Source organism: Mus pahari, chromosome 16 (assembly GCF_900095145.1).
Source record: "Mus pahari chromosome 16, PAHARI_EIJ_v1.1, whole genome shotgun sequence".
Taxonomy (NCBI): domain Eukaryota; kingdom Metazoa; phylum Chordata; class Mammalia; order Rodentia; family Muridae; genus Mus; species Mus pahari.
Window position 1 is genome coordinate 27424651 of NC_034605.1, and position 17016 is coordinate 27441666.

At 43.9% G+C, this 17016-nt stretch overlaps 1 protein-coding gene across 3 annotated transcripts in view; it reads right to left on the reverse strand.

Moving 5' to 3' along the window:
• LOC110334076 (butyrophilin subfamily 2 member A2) overlaps positions 1-8988 on the reverse strand; it is an 11498-nt gene extending 2510 nt beyond the window's left edge. Inside the window, exons 1-7 of one of the 3 annotated variants that reach the window (XM_021215925.1) lie at positions 8782-8988; positions 7992-8118; positions 6264-6611; positions 2644-2925; positions 1663-1836; positions 415-435; positions 298-324 (exon numbers count right to left, since the gene is read on the reverse strand). In XM_021215925.1, coding sequence (XP_021071584.1) covers positions 298-324; positions 415-435; positions 1663-1836; positions 2644-2925; positions 6264-6611; positions 7992-8073 — 934 coding nt within the window. In that variant the 5' untranslated portion in view covers positions 8074-8118; positions 8782-8988. The remainder of the gene's footprint in view (positions 1-297; positions 325-414; positions 436-1662; positions 1837-2643; positions 2926-6263; positions 6612-7991; positions 8119-8781) is intronic. The other 2 variants (XM_021215926.2, XM_021215927.1) reach the window with 2 other exon arrangements.
• Positions 8989-17016: the final 8028 nt, after the last annotated feature.

Below are 17016 nucleotides of genomic sequence, written 5' to 3' on the forward strand. Positions count from 1 at the left end.
AGGAAGGAAGGAAGGAAGGAAGGAAGGAAAGAAAGAAAGAAAGAAAGAAAGAAAGAAAGAAAGAAAGAAAGAAAGAAAGAAAGAAAGAAAGAAGAGCTCATGAAAAGTATACTGTGGGGCTGATAGAAAGCTGTGGGGCTTCCCTGACCAAGCTGGAGTCCAGCATTGGTGGGTCATGGTTAATGAAGCACTCTCAACCCTCTGCTTCCCCACTCCAGGGCCCTTGAGTCTTTTGTTCATGTCTTCCCTTAGTGAGGAAATCTCAGTGTATAAGAGAATGATGCCAGAGGCACTCACCAGCATGTAAGAGGGTTCGTCTCCATCCTGCAAGTGAGAGAGGTGAATGTCATGAGCTCATGGCTAAGCCAGAAGAACACAAACTGCAGAGAGTAGTTCAGGGAAGGTTAAACTTACGCAGTTCCTCTTGAAGTTGCCCTGAAAGGGAAGCAAAGTACTGTACTCAGTAGGCAGTGGAGAGAATTTAGATTTGTCTTAAACAAAAGAAGGCTGGCTCTTGCTATAGCACTAAATCCTTCATTCCTACCAGGGAGGATTAATCTCGATTGTGACACTGACAGGATTTAGAATCACTGTGGAAACAAATCTAGGTTTGTTTGTGAGAGATGTTCTAGGTTAGTTAATCAATTTGATTATGGTGGCTCAGAAGGTAAGGGAGTTTCCTACAAAGCCTGAGTTCACTCTCTAAGACCCACAAAGGAAAGAACCAATTACCACAAATTGTCCTCTGATTTCTACATGCAGGCAGTGGTGTGCCACCCTCCTCCAAATAAATAAATAAATAAATAAATAAATAAATAAATAAATAAATAAATAAATGTTTAGGGTCTGAAGAGATGGCTTAGGAGTTAAGAGCATTAGCTGCTTTTGCAGAAGACACAGGTTCTATTTTTAGCACCTACATGGTGGCTTACAAACATCTGTAACTCCAGTACCAGGCTATCCAGTGCCCTTTTCAGACCTCTGTGGGTACCAGGCACCCATACATTTAGGTAAAACATTCATATACATAAATGTAATTTTTTTATTTACTTAGTATGTGTATGTGTGTTTATGTGTACATGTGACATGTTAAAGGTGTGGAGGTCAGAGGACAGATTGTGGAAGATGGTTCTCTTCTTCTACCACGTGGGTTCTGGGTATTGAATTCTGGGATGTCAGGCTTGGTAGCAAGTGTCTTTACATCTTGTCAACCCCTGTCATATAACTTTATCACGACAATGAAAGCAGTGACTAATATAATACCCATTCCTGAGAACTGTCAGACACCAGGTGAGTGAAGAGTATTAGGACTTGCTTTGTTGGGGTTTGCTATTGTTCAGTCATTTAGTCCTGCTTGGAACCAATGATTCGATGTTGGCTGATTGACTCAAAAGATCCAAAGGCTTAACTGTTAGGATCTGAGAGTTCTGAGCACTGCTGCTGCACCTATGTGTCTTTTGTCTAGTTCAGAGGGTGGTGGTCTTTCTTTTCTTTTCTTCCTCTTGTTTCACTTTTTTTTTCAGATGTGATCCTATGTAGGTAAGGCTGGTTTTTTTTTTAACTCACTGTGTAGCTGAGGCTGGCCTTAAACTGAAACATGGTGAACTCTCCTATTCTATTCTTTCACCTTCCGAGTTCTTTCTCATTCCCCTAGTTCCTTACGTGCAGCTTCCTTCTCTTCATATTCAGCTTCTTTTTCAGCTGACAGAATCAATTTCTTCCTGTGGTGTTTCTTGACAAGGCAGACGCTTCCAGATGTGAAGAGAATCAGCATTACTACAGGCAGAGTGACAGCCACAGCCACCATCCACAGAGGAAAGCTGGGCACAAAGAATTCTGGAACATGAGGCAGAGAAGGGCTGTGTCATGAGAGATAAAATGCTAGGGCTAAGAACACTCCTTGTGGGAAGTTTACCCAAAGAGCTCCCTCGGGTCCCAGACCTGGGGTCTCTCCCTCAGGAACAAGGATGGGAGAGAAATGATGGTTTTTTACTGGCTGACCTCTGACTGCTTTGGCTGGGGCTCAGGGGACTGCAGAATCACTCAGGGCTGCTATGGATGAATCCCGTGGATGCATGCCACAGATGAAGCAAGGTAAGCAGGCTGCTAAGCCTCCACAGGCGCCACCTTGCACAGGTCCCCAGCAGTCTGGTCCAGACTCTTGCAATACCTTCCTCCTTGCTCAACTCTGCAGCATGCAGACTCTTCTCAACAGAGGAACAGGGATCCAGTTCATTACACATTAAACCCATCCCGTGTGCTGGGTGTGGCGGTACAGAGCATACGCCCAGCGCTGGGGAGGCAGATTACCACAAGTTCAAGTCTAGTCAAGTTTAAGTAGAAAGACCCATCTATTCTCCTGTCCTGTCCTCCCAAGTGTGGGGGGCTACAGGTATAAACCAACATAGCCACGATTCCTTGCTATTCTATCGCTGTTTATCTCTACTCATTCACATGGTTGGGACTAATTGATTTTCTTGTTGCAAGGGATATGGCCTCAGTTCAGGTCCAGCCTCCAGCTCAGCAGGGCCAAAGATCCTTCCCCAGACCATCCTCTAGTCTCCCATCACTACTTCAGACATCAACCTATTTGCCGAGGAGCCCATCTTTTCAGGACACATCACCAGAGGGCAGGGGACTAACCCGGAATGAGAATCACACTTTCCAACTCCTGGCTGAGCCGAGTGTTGTTGACGGAGCAGGTCATGTTCCTCACAGAGCAGTCCCTGATGATTATAGTCATGGTGACTGTGAAGAGGCCTTCTCTGTCAGCTGTATACTCCTCCTCCAGGGCAGGTACAACTTCATCATAGGGGTCTCTCCACACAGCTCGGGGCTCTGGGTACCACCCTTCAGATGTGCACTCTAGCAAGATGCTCCCATCTTCAAGTGTCTTCATTTTAATAAGTGGCTCAGAGCCAAGGCCTGGGAGGAAAGACCAGGGTTCAGCTAAAAGAGTGGCTTGTTGGGTTCCAGTACTAGGGAGGCAGAAACAGGAGGATCTCTATGAGTTTGAGGCCAACCTAGCCTACATGCAGGATTTCAGGACAGCCAGGGATACATAGTGAGACCCTATCTCAAAATACAAACAAGCAAACAAAAAGAGTGGCTGGGCTAGGGATGTAGCGCAGTAGTAGAGTACTTGTCTGGCATAAGAAAGGATTTGGGTTTGATCCACAGCATCATAGAACAAGCAATAGTATTTCAGTGAGTGTGTCTTAAGGGATCTGCTCTTAATGGTAGAAGCCAAGAAAAGGGAAGTACAAACTGGCTGGACCTGGAGACACTGAATATGTAAGCTCCTGCAGCCTCCACTCTGTGGCAGTGAAAAGATGGCGGGAGGATGAAGCAGGAAGGAGGAAAGAGATGATGCGTAGGAAAAAAGGCCTCGATGTTAGAGAAGGGACCACTGTGCCAACTGAGCTGGAGGCTCTTCAAGAGCAAAGGATTCCATCACATTCTTCACTGCGCTCTGCTTCAGGGCTCATCACAGCCTAGATATCTACATTGTCTCCTTAAAGGCTTGTTGTGTCACTGTTTCTGACGGGGACTCTAATTGTCTCACTCCTAAGTAGGTACGTTCAGTCCAACGGAAAAAGGTCAACTTGGAACTTCACTTGGTGCTCTGTGCGGAAGCATCTCAGTGGCTTTAGCCTTGTGACATTCTAGAGTAATACAAGAATTTGTCAGGATGCCACAATCTTAATGAAACTTTCTTTCTTTCAGACACTGTCCTTTCTAGCTTTCGGGGTTCCCCATCTCTCATGGCCAAGCAGAGGGAAAGCAATGGCTCCCAGCTGTGTGCTAAGCACAAGGGCTGCCACCACAGAGCTGAGCCTTGACAGACAGGTGTTTACCTCCCGGGGACTCACTAAGTGGGTAATCCATAGTGCTCCTCCAAATTCACCTGTTAGGGAGATATGAAGGCACCTGATGTGGTCAAAACAGTATCACCATTCAATGAATGTCATTAAAAGGATATCCCAGAAGCCTTCAGCTGAAGAGAACACTAGGCATGACAAACTTTTAGATGTGTGGTTGTGGGACATTCCTGTTGCTTTAGGCATGCCCCACAAACTTTTATTAACGAGTTCCTTTGTTAAGCTTACTCAATATATTATACCAAAGAAAAGAGAATAAATCATTCAATAAACTGAAGTCCCACGCTTTGTGTTCTCTTTTATTTTTTGTTGTTTGTTTGTTTGAGACAGGATCTCGCTATGTAGCTCAGGCTGGCCTCAAACTCATAGAAATCCTTTTGCTTCATTCTTTGGGTGCTGAGAGTTCAAACATATGCTACCACACGGGGCTATTCAACTTGATTTTTCTGTTTGTCTTTTGAGACAAAAATCTCAGGTAGCTCCATCGAGCCTCAAATTGGATATGTAGTTGAGGGTGACATTGAACTCCTGATCCTCTTGTGTCCAAGTCCCAAGTGCTGGAGTGGGAGTGCAGGTGTGTGCCATTATGTGTAGATCTTCAGTTTGCTTTTGCCCAGGAAACAAAGCCATAGACACCCAGCCTCACTCAGAAAACTTGATGTGGAATAAGATTCAAAATAACTTGGCCAGCCAGACTTATATATGAGTGATCCTGTCTCAAACAACAACAACAAAAGCAACTCCCAAACAACCCCAAGGACAAAACAAACAAACCCCCCACAAGACTTGGCAATCTGAACAAAGTAATTTTATAAAATAATCCATGGGGTTCAGAGACAACAGACTTAAGAATGAAATCACCTAGCCAATAGATCCAACAAACAAAATATGAATGGATGAATGAGTGAATGAATGAATGAATGAATGAATGAATCAAGAGCTGGAGAGATGGCTCAGTGCTTAAGAGCACTGACTGCACTTCCAGAGGTCTTGGGTTCAATTTCTAGCAACCACATGGTTGCTCACACAAACATCTGTAATGGGATCTGATGCCCTATTCTGGTGTCTCTGAAGAGAGCCACAGTGCACTCACACACATAAAATAAATACATCTTAAAAAATAAATCAAGGGTGCTGGGGATATACAGCACTTGCTGTAGTGCTGTGGATCCTTGGATTCTCTATCCAGAAGGTCAGGTGGGCTCATATCTATAACCCCAGCCCTGAGGCAGGGGATGAGGAGACAAGAAGATTCTGGCAGCTACTTGGCCAGCCAGGAGAGCGGAGCAGAGAGATCGAAGTTCATCAAGTGACCCTGTCTCAAAAACTAAGTTGGAAAGTGACTAAGGAAGACACCTTTGGCTACTATAAGTATACACACAGGTAAGAACACACACACCGTCTAGTTAAACATTGTATAACATTCTAATTCAAGTCAGTGCGACATGCTTACAGGGAAAGAGTTGGGGTTCCTGGAAACCGCAAGCACCACGAGCCAATCCTGAAGTTCTACTGTGAAAAAGGATCAGCCTAAGAAACCATGGCTCCCTTCCCAAATGTCCAGTTTAATTGGCATTTCTTTTTTGTTTGTTTTTTTTTGTTGTTGTTGTTTTGTTTTGTTTTGTTTTGTGAGACAGGGTTTCTCTGTGTAGCCCTGGCTGTCCTGGAACTCACTCTGTAGATCAGACTGGCCTGAAACTCAGAAATCCACCTGCCTCTGCCTCCCAAGTGCTGGGATTAAAGGCATGCACCACTACTGCCCGGCTTAATTGCCATTTCTATCGGGAAGCTTTGTAAAATGCTCTGTCCCTCTACCAGGCCACCAGTCTTTATATATATATATATATATATATATATATATATATATATATATATATATATATATATATATTTCTGCTGCTCTACTTAATATTGACATTATCTGTTTACGTGTCAACTGCTTTCTTTAGAATTATTACAAGGAGAAATGGGGAAAAGGGCAAGGCAAGGTTAGCTGAGGATGGTGAAGTTTGTGATAGTTTGTAATCCCAGCAGTTGGTAGGGAGGAAGGAAGATCAGAAGATCGAGGTCGCTGTGAGCAACAAAGTGAGTTTAAGCCTGGTGTGAACTATAAGATTAATATTAACCAGTGAAATGCCTGTTGTAGTTTGGGGAGGCAATGCTTGTTTATCTTAGGTACCCCTGCACATTTCTAACAGCGCCTGTCACTCAAGAAGCAATGGCTACAGCTTAGCAGAGCTCATTCAGGTGGACTCAAGAAGCAACTCTCCCTATGTAAAGGAGATTACAGGCAAGAAATGTGTTAGTCTGCGATGAGAGAAATCCTCCCCCCCTAAAAAAAGTCACACTGGGAAAAGTCAGCAGAGGAAAACAGTGACTTACTTGCCACCATAAGCTCCATGACTGCCTGGTCATAGGACCTGCCTTCCTGGAAGTAACAGCTGTAGATGCCATTGTCATATGCTGTGACATTGTGAATAACAAGCCCAACTCTTCCCTTGCTGATGTCTGTGCTCATGAAGGTGGTTCTTCCTCGGTATGCCACCATCTGCTCCTCTGGTCTCTCTCGATGGCCTCTGTACACCAGCACTGCAGGGGAGAAACGCCACCGGAACCACCGTACCTCCATCTCTTCTGCATTTCTCTCTGGTGACAGGTGGCAGTATAGTGTGGTGTTCTCTCCTACCATGGCCAGGATGGGCTCAGTTGATCCTATGACAGTAAACTGGGCTATTCAACAAAGGGGTACAATCAGACAGGAACTCTAGCTGTTTTGCTTAACTCATGAGGTTTGTTTTTGTTTGTTTTGATTCTATAGTTCCCAAGAGTGAACATTTTAGTGACAGTTTTATGTCACAATGTCATACAAAATAAATGTTTGTGTACACTCACCACCACTCAAGCTATGGTCTGGACACTGTCCTGGTTAGTTTTAACTGTTAGTTCCACTTGACATAACCTAGAATTATCTCCCAAGAGAATCCAAATTGAGAAACTGCTTAAGTCACTGGCCTATGGGTATCTTTGTGGAAGATTGTCAGTTGCAACAATGTTAAGGCCGCCCACACCATTCTCTAGGCAGGAGGTCCTGACCTACATGAGAGGCTGTTAGAAGCCAACAAGAAGTATCTTCCATGGACTATCCTACACTTCTTTGGCTATGAAATTAATTCCTTGGTTGGAGGTAACGCTGTGTGGGATAGCAAGCAGGCCTGCCTTCAAGTTCCTATCTTGACTTCCTGAGGTGATGGACTGTGGCTTGCATTTGTACCTAATTAAACTCTTCTCTTTCCTAAATTGCTTTCTGACAGCGTATTTACCACAGCAACAAAAATGAAAGGCCAGAGGGGGCAGCATTTCTAGGAACAATCCAGGGAGACCGAAAACATTTCAGGAACAAAACGCGCTACCCATGTGTGTAGTACACACCCACGATCCCAACACTGAGGCGATAGAGGCTGGACGATCAGCTCTTCAAAGTTATCTTTAGCTTTATAGCAAGTTCAAGCCCAGCCATGAACAAAAAAAACAAAATAAAACCAGAACCGATATAACTAGAACATGACAGTCACCCTGAGCATACAGTATAGATCCAATGCTCAGAGAAACTTGTTCTTCAGCCCAATGCCTGAGTGTGGCACAGACCCGGGGTTTAAACCACAGCCAATGCATGCTAGGCAAGCACTCTACTGAGTGAGGCACATTCCTAACCCCCTCGTTTTGCTTCCTGAGACAGCATCTTATTATGTACCCCTGGCAGGCCTTGACTTCTTGGCAGTCTTGTCTCAGCCTCCTAAGTTTATTGGTGTGTACCACCACACCTGGCAAGGTATTTATATTAGTATTTGATAATGTGATGTTAAACAAAATATATCATTCAAGTCTAAATCATCTATTTTTAACTCTTTTGAATGTTGCCACTTGGACATTTACAGATCTCCTTTGATGCTCTAGCTACATTTCTGTAGGAAAATTGGGATAAATCCAGTGTCCTCATTCAGAAAGATGAGCCAACACAGCTGCAGTCCCTATTCTTGTCTCTGTCCATCAGGAGAACTGTGGCCATTGGTTTCTGAAAAGCTGATAGGAGCAAGAAGCCTACAGCTGTACCTGAGACCAGCACAAACAGGCTGAGGACCAAGAAGAAAAGGGAGGCTAACTGGCAAGAACGCAGGGAAGTCGCAGGCTCCATAGGTCTTCAGGACAGGGTCACCTAGGTCACGTGTGGACAGAAAACCTAGAAATACAGAGGATAAATCACCCAAGGTTCTCATGTACATGACACCTTTTGTCCCTACGCTGGTCTCATGAGTCTCAGACTTCTGCCTCTTCCCCTATGGAACTGGTTATATCTTAATAGGTGGATTCACCAAACATTCTATTAAACAAACAACATAAACACCAGGCAGGCAGTTTTCTGCTGTCTTAGGCTCAGTTGTCTTTCCAGAGTCCAGTTTCTTCAGCTGTCATTTGATATTCCTCCCCCTCCCTCCTCCTCTTCCTTTCTTCTAGGGCTTTTCCTCCTCCTCCTCCTCCTCCCCCCTCCTCTTCCTCCTCCTTCCCTTGCTCTCTCTCTCCAGCCCCCTTCCCTCCTCTTCCTCAACCTCCGGGTCTTTCTCCTACTTCTCTACCCAGTTCTTCCTCCTCTTTCCTCCTTCCCTCCTCCCAAGCCTTCTTCCCTTCCTTCTCCCCTCCCCCCTCGCCTTCCCTGTACTCCCTCCTCCTGGTGAGCTTCAGGTAAAACTGGGTAGGTGAGACTACCCCTCCCCCCAGGTGTTCTTTCCTGAGTCAAAGATCTGGCTTTTCCCTCCCAGCAGCCTGTGTTGTGACACCCCACTCCCNCCCCCCTACTCCTACAGCCCCTGCCAGGACTCGGAGCGCTCCCCACCCCCTTCCCTACCTTCTAGAATTAACTGCGTTTTCTTTTCTTCTCTGACCCTCAACTGCTGATTATCCTGCCTTTTCTATACTCTCTAACTCGTCGCTGAGCACAGTCGCCACCAGAGAACAAACTGCTACAGTAGAGAGGAAAGAACTTTCCGCTCTCCATTAGTCGCAAAATGCGGGAACTCGTGACAGCAGACCTCGGCGGACCCACTCCGCGTGCAAGTCTCACAATTTCCACTGAGCAGTTCAGAGCCCTGCCTTGAGTCATCAGCCAATAGTATTCCTGTGTCTAGCAGTCACTTGTTACTAGGTAGCATACACAGAAACAATCCTTTCTCCCTCCTGTCTTCCTTTCCCCTTTGCCCCTTTCTTCCCTTCCCTCTTATTGCTTCCCTTTCATCTGCTCCTTTCTTCTCTTCTTCCTCCCACTTCAGGGGTCCTGGTGTCCAGAGGCTTCATCCCTGTGTGTTGAAGTGTGTGTGAAGAAGGGAGTTAGGGAGCCAGATGCAAATCGGGTGTGCTGACTCACACCTTTAATCCCAGCTCTCAGGTGCAATCAAAAGTTCAAGGCCAGCCTGGTCTACAGAGTTGAGTTCCAGGGCAGCCAGGGCTACACACAGAAACTCTATCTCAAAATCCAAAAAAGAAAAAAAAAAAAAAAAAAAATGAGAGTGGTAAGAGCAAGACTCGAAATGACCAGTAGGAATGGGTTACACTTGTAATGATCTCATTCCCTTGCAGTAGACTACCCTTGGCTGGTTCTTCAGCAGTCTGTCACGATCTATGAGGATTCTTTGGACTGTCTTCAGAGACCCAAGAGTCATCAAGAGATGAAACTTCAGTTAGAAGCAGCCGGATCAAGTTGATGCCTGTTTCCTAAATGACTGTAAGGTATCTAGTGTGGTCACAGCAAGCTCAGAGGTCATTGAACCTCCCTGTCTCATAAACAACAGCTCTTAAAAACAGAAATTAAAAGAGGTCTTTGATGACTGTTTTTTTTTTTTTTTTTTTTTTTTAAAGGGCATTTGAATGGTGTCTCTGGCCCTTGTTGAACATGACATTTTGAACTTCTAGAAGAATCATGTATGTTTGAGCAGAAGGCTTTCTTTTTACATGATCTTATTTTATGTATTTTATATGTGTGAGCATGTGCCACATGTGTGAGGTTGTCTGTGGGGGGCAGAAAAGGACACGAAATCCCCTGCAACTCAGTTGCACTCAATGCTGTGGGCACTGGGAGTAAAACTCCTGGGCCTCTGGAAAAAGCACTAAGGAGCTTTAACCACTGAGCATCGCTCCAGACCACGGGAGACCTTTTAAGATTAAAGAACAAAGTCTTAGTACTGTCTACTACCTTAAGAGTTAATCAAGCCAGGCTTGACTTTAATTTCATGCCTTTAATTCCAGCACTCGGAGGTAGAGACAGGCCTGTGAGTTTGACATCAGCCATGGCGAGTAAGACCCTGTCTCAAAAGAGCTAATCCGAGAATGCCTGGCAATCATCTGTACAGGAAAATCCACCTCAGGAAAGCTGTCTGTGGAAGAGACTTTAAGAAATAGTCTAAAAGCGGCTTTAAAAAGTAAATTGGTATAAAGGCCATCTCTTCATTCCTCAGAGTACTTTCTTCCACAATGGTCTGTCTACTATCATCTCCCCAGTGCTCCTACCTAACCTTGTAACAAACTCCATTTTTCTTCTACATTACACTTCTTATATACATCTGAATTCGTTTGGAGAAATCACAAAGATCGGGGGAGCTAGAAAGTGTACAGAGAGAGTCCCTAGCAACAGAGAGACAGCTCGCTAGCAGGGTACTTGCCTAGTGTCTCTGAGTCTATTGCTTTAATCTCCAGTATTGCAACAAAAGCTTCCATGTATTTGGCGGGCAAGATGACTCATTAAAGGTTTCTGTCACTAAGCCTGATAGCCTGAGTTCGAGCTCTGACCCATGTGATAGGAGAGAACTAACTAACTCAAGCAAGTTGTCTTTCGACTTCCCCTGAAAATATGTTTCCAATATGCTTACTATTGTCTTTAGTCTATTTAATGAGTCATAGCTTTTGATTCCTCACTAGAAATAAAAGATCTCAGATGGAATGTAGAATATACATTTAAAAGTTGGAAAATAGGCCTCTGGGCATGTCTGTAGGAAATTATCTTGTTTGTGTTAATTGATGTAGGAAGGCCCGCCCACGATAGGTGGCACCACTCCCTATACAGAGGCTCTGAGACTATATATAAGAATGCAGAAAGTGACTTGAGCAGTGACATTAATGCATTCCTTGCTCTGTATCTCTAATTATAGATATGATGTGATATGCTCCCTGAAGCCCCTGCTGCTATGACTTCTCTGTGCTGACTATGAGCTAAGACAAACCCTTAAGTTGCTTTTGTAAGGCATTTTATCATAGACACAGAAAATAAACTAAGACAAAAGTTAAAGGTAAATAAGAATGATATTCTTCCCCGCTTTCTTCTTTCCATTTCCAGACAATGATTTACCACCCTGTCTTTCAGATAATCAGTATCCCTTGAAATATACAAATGTGAAAGAGATAAGCATCTTGCTTTAGGGCTTGTCTGATAAGGGTTGGTACTTAAGAATCTGCAGGCCCTGGGTATCTGAAAACAAAGACCCAGAAAAACTAGATATTATGAAGTAAAACTTCTTGAATTCTTCGTGTTGGCCTCTTTGAAACAAAGAGAAATAGAATGCACACCAACTTTCACTGTCTACCAGCAATGACTAGCCCAAGACCAACCTAACTTTTTGAGAATCCTGTCACACCGATCAGTGCTTAACAGGAGCATTGTTTGGTAAAATGCTGGTGTGGATCAATGAGTAATGTATTTTTCTTCCCCAAATGAATTTTTCATGTTTTTACATTATATTTTTACAATTCAGGAGTGTAGCTTGCTGATGTCCGTGAATTCATGGTGTGGTTCGTATGCTCAGGTTCCACTGGATCTAGACGTTGCCGCTGCCTCTCCCACAAGAATGGCAGGATTTGTGTGTCCTCTTTTCTCAAATAAAATATAACTTAAAAAAAAAAAAAAAAAACCAGTGTAGCTTGATGTATTTTGTATTTAAGAAGATTTAGATTTATTTTATTTATTTGTACAGAATATTTTGCTTGCATGTCTGGTTGCCTATGAGGCCAGAAAGGGGCATCAGATTCCCTGGGGTTGGAATTACACAGTTATGTGCTGGGAAACAAATCTGGGTCTTCTTAGCCATTGAGCAATCGCTCAGCTCAATATTTTATGTTTGTTGAGATAAAGTCCTATGTAGCTCAAGCTGGCCTTAAAGCCTTGAAGAGATCTTCCCATCTCTGCCTTCCAAGTGTTGAGATTACTGGCTATCAAAAGGTTTTCATATAATTTTTTTTCCAGTCTGGTTTTAAGCAATTTTTTTTTTTTCCAAGAAGCCAAAACGAGGACTGGAGTTCTCTCTGTAGACCAGGCTGGCCTCAAATTCACAGAGATCTGCCTGCCTCTGCCTCACCAGTGATGGGGTTAAAGGCTGTGCCACCACTCCTGGCAATTTAAAAGGTTTTAGCGGTTACATTTTCTACCAACACAGAAGTAAATAGATGTTTACTGATTTGTGTGTTCATTAGTTCAATTTAGCCGTTTTCTAATATGCTTACAGCGTGTTCTGTGTTATAAATTGATTAGATGTTTACTTGTCAATTAAAAAAGAATAAATACATTGTCTTAGTTAGGGTTTCTATTATCATGATGAAAAAACATGACCAAAGTAACTTGGGGCAGGAAAGAGTTTGTTTAGCTTTCACTTACACATTGTAGTCTATCTTTGAAGGAAGTCAGGACCAGAACTCAAACAGGGCAGGAACCTGGAGGCAGATGCTGAGGCAGGGGCCCTGGAGGGTGCTGCTTACTGGTTTGATCCTCATGGCATGCTCTGCTTGCTTTCTTGTAGAAACTAAGACCACCAGCCCAGGAATGCCATGACTCAAAACGGGCTGAGCCTTCTCCCACTGATCACTAATTAAGAAAATGCCTTGTGGCCAGATCTTAAGGCATTTTCTCAGGTGAGGTTCCCTCCTTTCAGCTGACTATAGTTGGTGTTAAATTGACACAAAACTAGCCACAGTGGCTTAGTGGAACACAGGAGTCCTTGTGTTTAATCCCCAGGATAAATAACAGCAACAACAATAACAGCAATCAGGGCATGGTGGAGATGCCTGTAATCCCAACATTTAGAAGCCCAGGCAGGAGGCTTGGCATGAGCTGGAGACCTTCCTGGGCTACAGAGTTAAGTAAATACTAATTATTAAAAACACTTTCTTTCTTTTTTTTTTCTCCCCTCTCCTTGCTTGGTCTTTTCCCTGCTAACAGAACTCAGGATGGTCTGGAACTCCCAGTCCTCCTGCTGCAGCCTCTGAAGTTCAGGGGTTGCAGTTATGTTCACCACTTGTTGGAGCCTCCCAGACCTTTACAGTCACTGTTCTACACCACCTGGGTGTTTTCCTGCCAGGCTGGTACCTTGTTTATGCCTGCCACTGTCCTGCGGAACAATAGCCTCGGGGCGGACGCTACTCCCTGCTGATAGGCGCCTAGATTCTATAGAGACAGCATCTCCTGAAGATCTCTCCTGTACTGCAGCCCCAAGATTGGGGCTGGGGAAGGGGTTTTTCCCATTGTCTTAAAAACCCAGTACTTCGTTAAACTTGGGGCTTTGATCAGGAATTCTTGTCAAGGCCTGGTTATTTCCTCCCCCAACTCATGTCTTTTCCCTTTCAGCCCAGCCCTGTCTTTCAGGACGAACCCAAATCGGAGTGTTTCTGTGGCGGAAACACTCAACCACTCCCAGCTTTTATTTCTCTCTCCCACCCACCACCATGCCAGATCCCTGTTCAGAGATGTGCATAGTTCCCCTTTTCTCTTCCTGTGACCTGTTTGATAGAAGGGCTCTCCCACCTCGCATCACCATCAGACCGACTACAGAAATGACACTAAGCGGCTAAGTGTAGTGAAGTTTGACAAATTGCTCCAATTTTTTTTTTTTTTTTTTTTTTTTTTTTGATTTTTCGAGACAGGGTTTCTCTGTATCGCCCTGGAACTCACTCTGTAGACCAGGCTGGCCTCGAACCACGCCCGGCTGCTCCAATATTTTTATGTTATGACTTACGCTTTATTAGCAACAACATTCCACAGTAAGAACAAAGAACTAATCACAGTAATCCTTGATTAGGTGTTCAATCCCCTACTGTTGTTACTGTTGTCCAGAGAATCCCTTCTTTCTCTTTTGTAGTGCCTCGCTCATGTGTCTTAGTTCATCTTCCTGTGGTAAAATATGCTGACAAAAACAACATAATAGAGAGAGGGTTAGTTCAGTTTGCAATTCCAGCCCTAGTAATAGTCTACTGATGGCAGGGGAAATCGCAGTGATAAAAGGTTGAGAAAAATGGCTACTTTGTATTTACTGTGTGTGAAGAGCAGAGAGCAATCGCTTAGGCGGTTCTCAACCTTCCTATTGCTGCAGCCTTTCAATGCAGTTCCTCCAGTTGTGGCGACCCCAACCATAAAGTTAATTTTTGTTGCTACTTCATAACTGTAATTTTGCTACTGTTATGAATTGTAATGTAAATATCAGATACGCAGGTTGTCTGGTATGTGACCCACGTGAAAAGGTCCCCAAAGGGGTCTCAGACTGCAGGCTGAGAACCTCTTGCTTAAAGCTAGAGAAAGGCTGAAATGCCAAGATTAACATATGAAAGAATCCCATTTGCCTTAATCGGCGGGAGGACCTTCTTTATCTGGGCTTTATCTTAAGTACAGAACTCTTGAAAGTGAAATGCAAATGAGAGGGGCGGACACCATAGGTCCTTTAAAAGACTCTGCTCGGCAAGTCTGCACGTTTTTGATCTTTCCTCTGCTTACTACTCTGCTTTCACTTGGGGAGTACTTTTCCTTTCTTAATAAACTCTCTCTTTTTCTGTTTCTAACCATGTGATGTGTTTCCTGGCTCAGCACTCTTGAGACTCCCTACATCCTTCTTTAGTGTCTCAGACCTCCATAGAGAAATGCTTCCTCATTTCCTCTCCTGGGGGGGGGGGATCCTTCAGTTTTGCCTGCCTTGTTGCTTTTCTCTAAAGAGCTAATAAAATGAGAGTATTCTTCTCATTCAAAAATTATTTTATTAACGGGACGAAGACACAGAAAGAGAACCTGTTTCCCTAGTAACATTAGTGCTCTCAGCTGGGTCTCTTTTATACAGTACTGGGCCTAGCATGACTTAATTCAAAGAAGAAAATTCCTGATCTAGAAATTTCCTCATTGACACTGCCCTGATCATTCTAGAGTATATCAAGTTGACAGTTAGAACAGACCATCGCAGCATCTTTATCTCCAGTCCTTGAGTTACCTTTTCCTTTCAATCACTTCTGCCATTCTGCTTTTCCCATCTTTCCTTCCTCCTTCTCATTCTTTTACCACATCTAACACAGCTCTTTCCTTCTTTCCTGCTCCCCTCTCATTTCCTCTCTCCCTCTTGTTGCCACCCTCTTCCTCCTACTTATTTCTTTCCCTCCTTGTTCCCTACTATGCTCCCCACCCTACTCTCATCCTCCTTACCCTCCTCCCTCCACCTCTTCTGCCTCTCTGTTCAAAAAGTGTGTCTGGGAAAAGAGTGGTTCCCACCTCTCAACCCACACAAATAGGAACCCAAAAGGATTCATTGTCACTAGGAACCTCATAGCAGAGTAGGACCCTATGAATTGTTTAAATTCCATAAGGAAAAACTCAGGAGTGAAACTTTACACTAATTTGGTCTCAGTCTCCATCCTGTTTAACACTGATCTTTATCAAAGGACATTGGCTTAGTCACCTCAGGACTTTCCCTCAGAACAGTATAACAGTTTGGGAGACAAAGACATGGAATAAAATCACCAGCCATGACTGTTGTCTGCCCACCCCGGCATAAGTTTTTACATCCCTGTGTACTAGTGTCTGAGCATCAAACTGGAAGCATAGCCGGGCGTGGTGGTGCATGCCTTTAATCCCAGCACTTGGATGGCAGAGGTAGGTGGATTTCTGAGTTCAAAGTGAATTCCAGGACAGCCAGGGCTATACAGAGAAACACTGTCTTGAAAAACCAATAATAATATTAAAAAAAACAAACAAACTGAGAACATTATCAGTTCTTTTTATCTCACATGGTGTCCTCACCCAATCCCTGAGTCTCAAAACCAAATTCTCATTCAGCAAAACTGGGAAACATCACAGCTTCACCTTTCTGCTTCACGCCCTCCCCAAACTGAGTCTACATAAAGTGAGGTTCTGAGGTACTAAGCTTAAAAGGTATTTTGTTGTTGTTGTTGTTGTTGTTGTTGTTGTTGTTGTTTTCCCCAGTATGGGTGGGGAATGGTTGAAGTTTTGAGACAGGGTTTCTCTCCAGGCATGGTTGTTCCAGAACTGGCTTTTAGACCAGGTTGGTCTCGAACTCACAGAGATCTGCTTGCCTCTGAGTGCTAGAATCAAAGGTGCACACTATCATACCAAGCTAGGGTTAAAATGTGAACATCAATATTCCAAATAGGATTAGTCAAATGTGGGGCAGGCACTTATAATCCAAACACTTAGCGGGTATGGGCAGGAAGATCAGGAATTCAAGGCTCACCTTCGCTACATGAAGAGTTCAAGGCCAGCTTGAGCAACATAAAACCAAAATTAGTGAAGGGAAATATCCATAGAAGAATGGGACTGAGTTCTAACACTGATTCAGCTGATTGATTATTTAAAACAGTAAAGAAAGTTCTATCGTCTGTCTGTCTGTCCATCTGTCTATCCATCCACCCATCTATCATCCACCCATCCATCCACCCATCCATCCATCCATCCATCCATCTATCCATCCACCTCTTCTAACTCTCTTTGGCTTTCTGAGGTAGAAACTAACCGGTACAAGTTGGCTACGCTGATACGAAGTGTAGCCAAAGGTGGCTTGTAAAGGCTATCCATTGGGTAAATCTTAGCTGAGATCTAGCACCAAACGAACAGGAACTTCTTTTAAACTGTTTTAGCTGTGAACAGAACTCTCATTCTGTGAAGTATCTTCTCTGTTTTGGCCTTACAGCAACCTGCTAAATATTTATTCCAGTTTTGTTCTCAAATCACCAGGCTGTAGTGCTAACTTCAGAGGAGCTGATATTCTCTTCTGGCTTCCACATGCATTGCACAATTAAAAATGAAAAGTAAGCCGGGCAGTGGTGGCCCACGCCT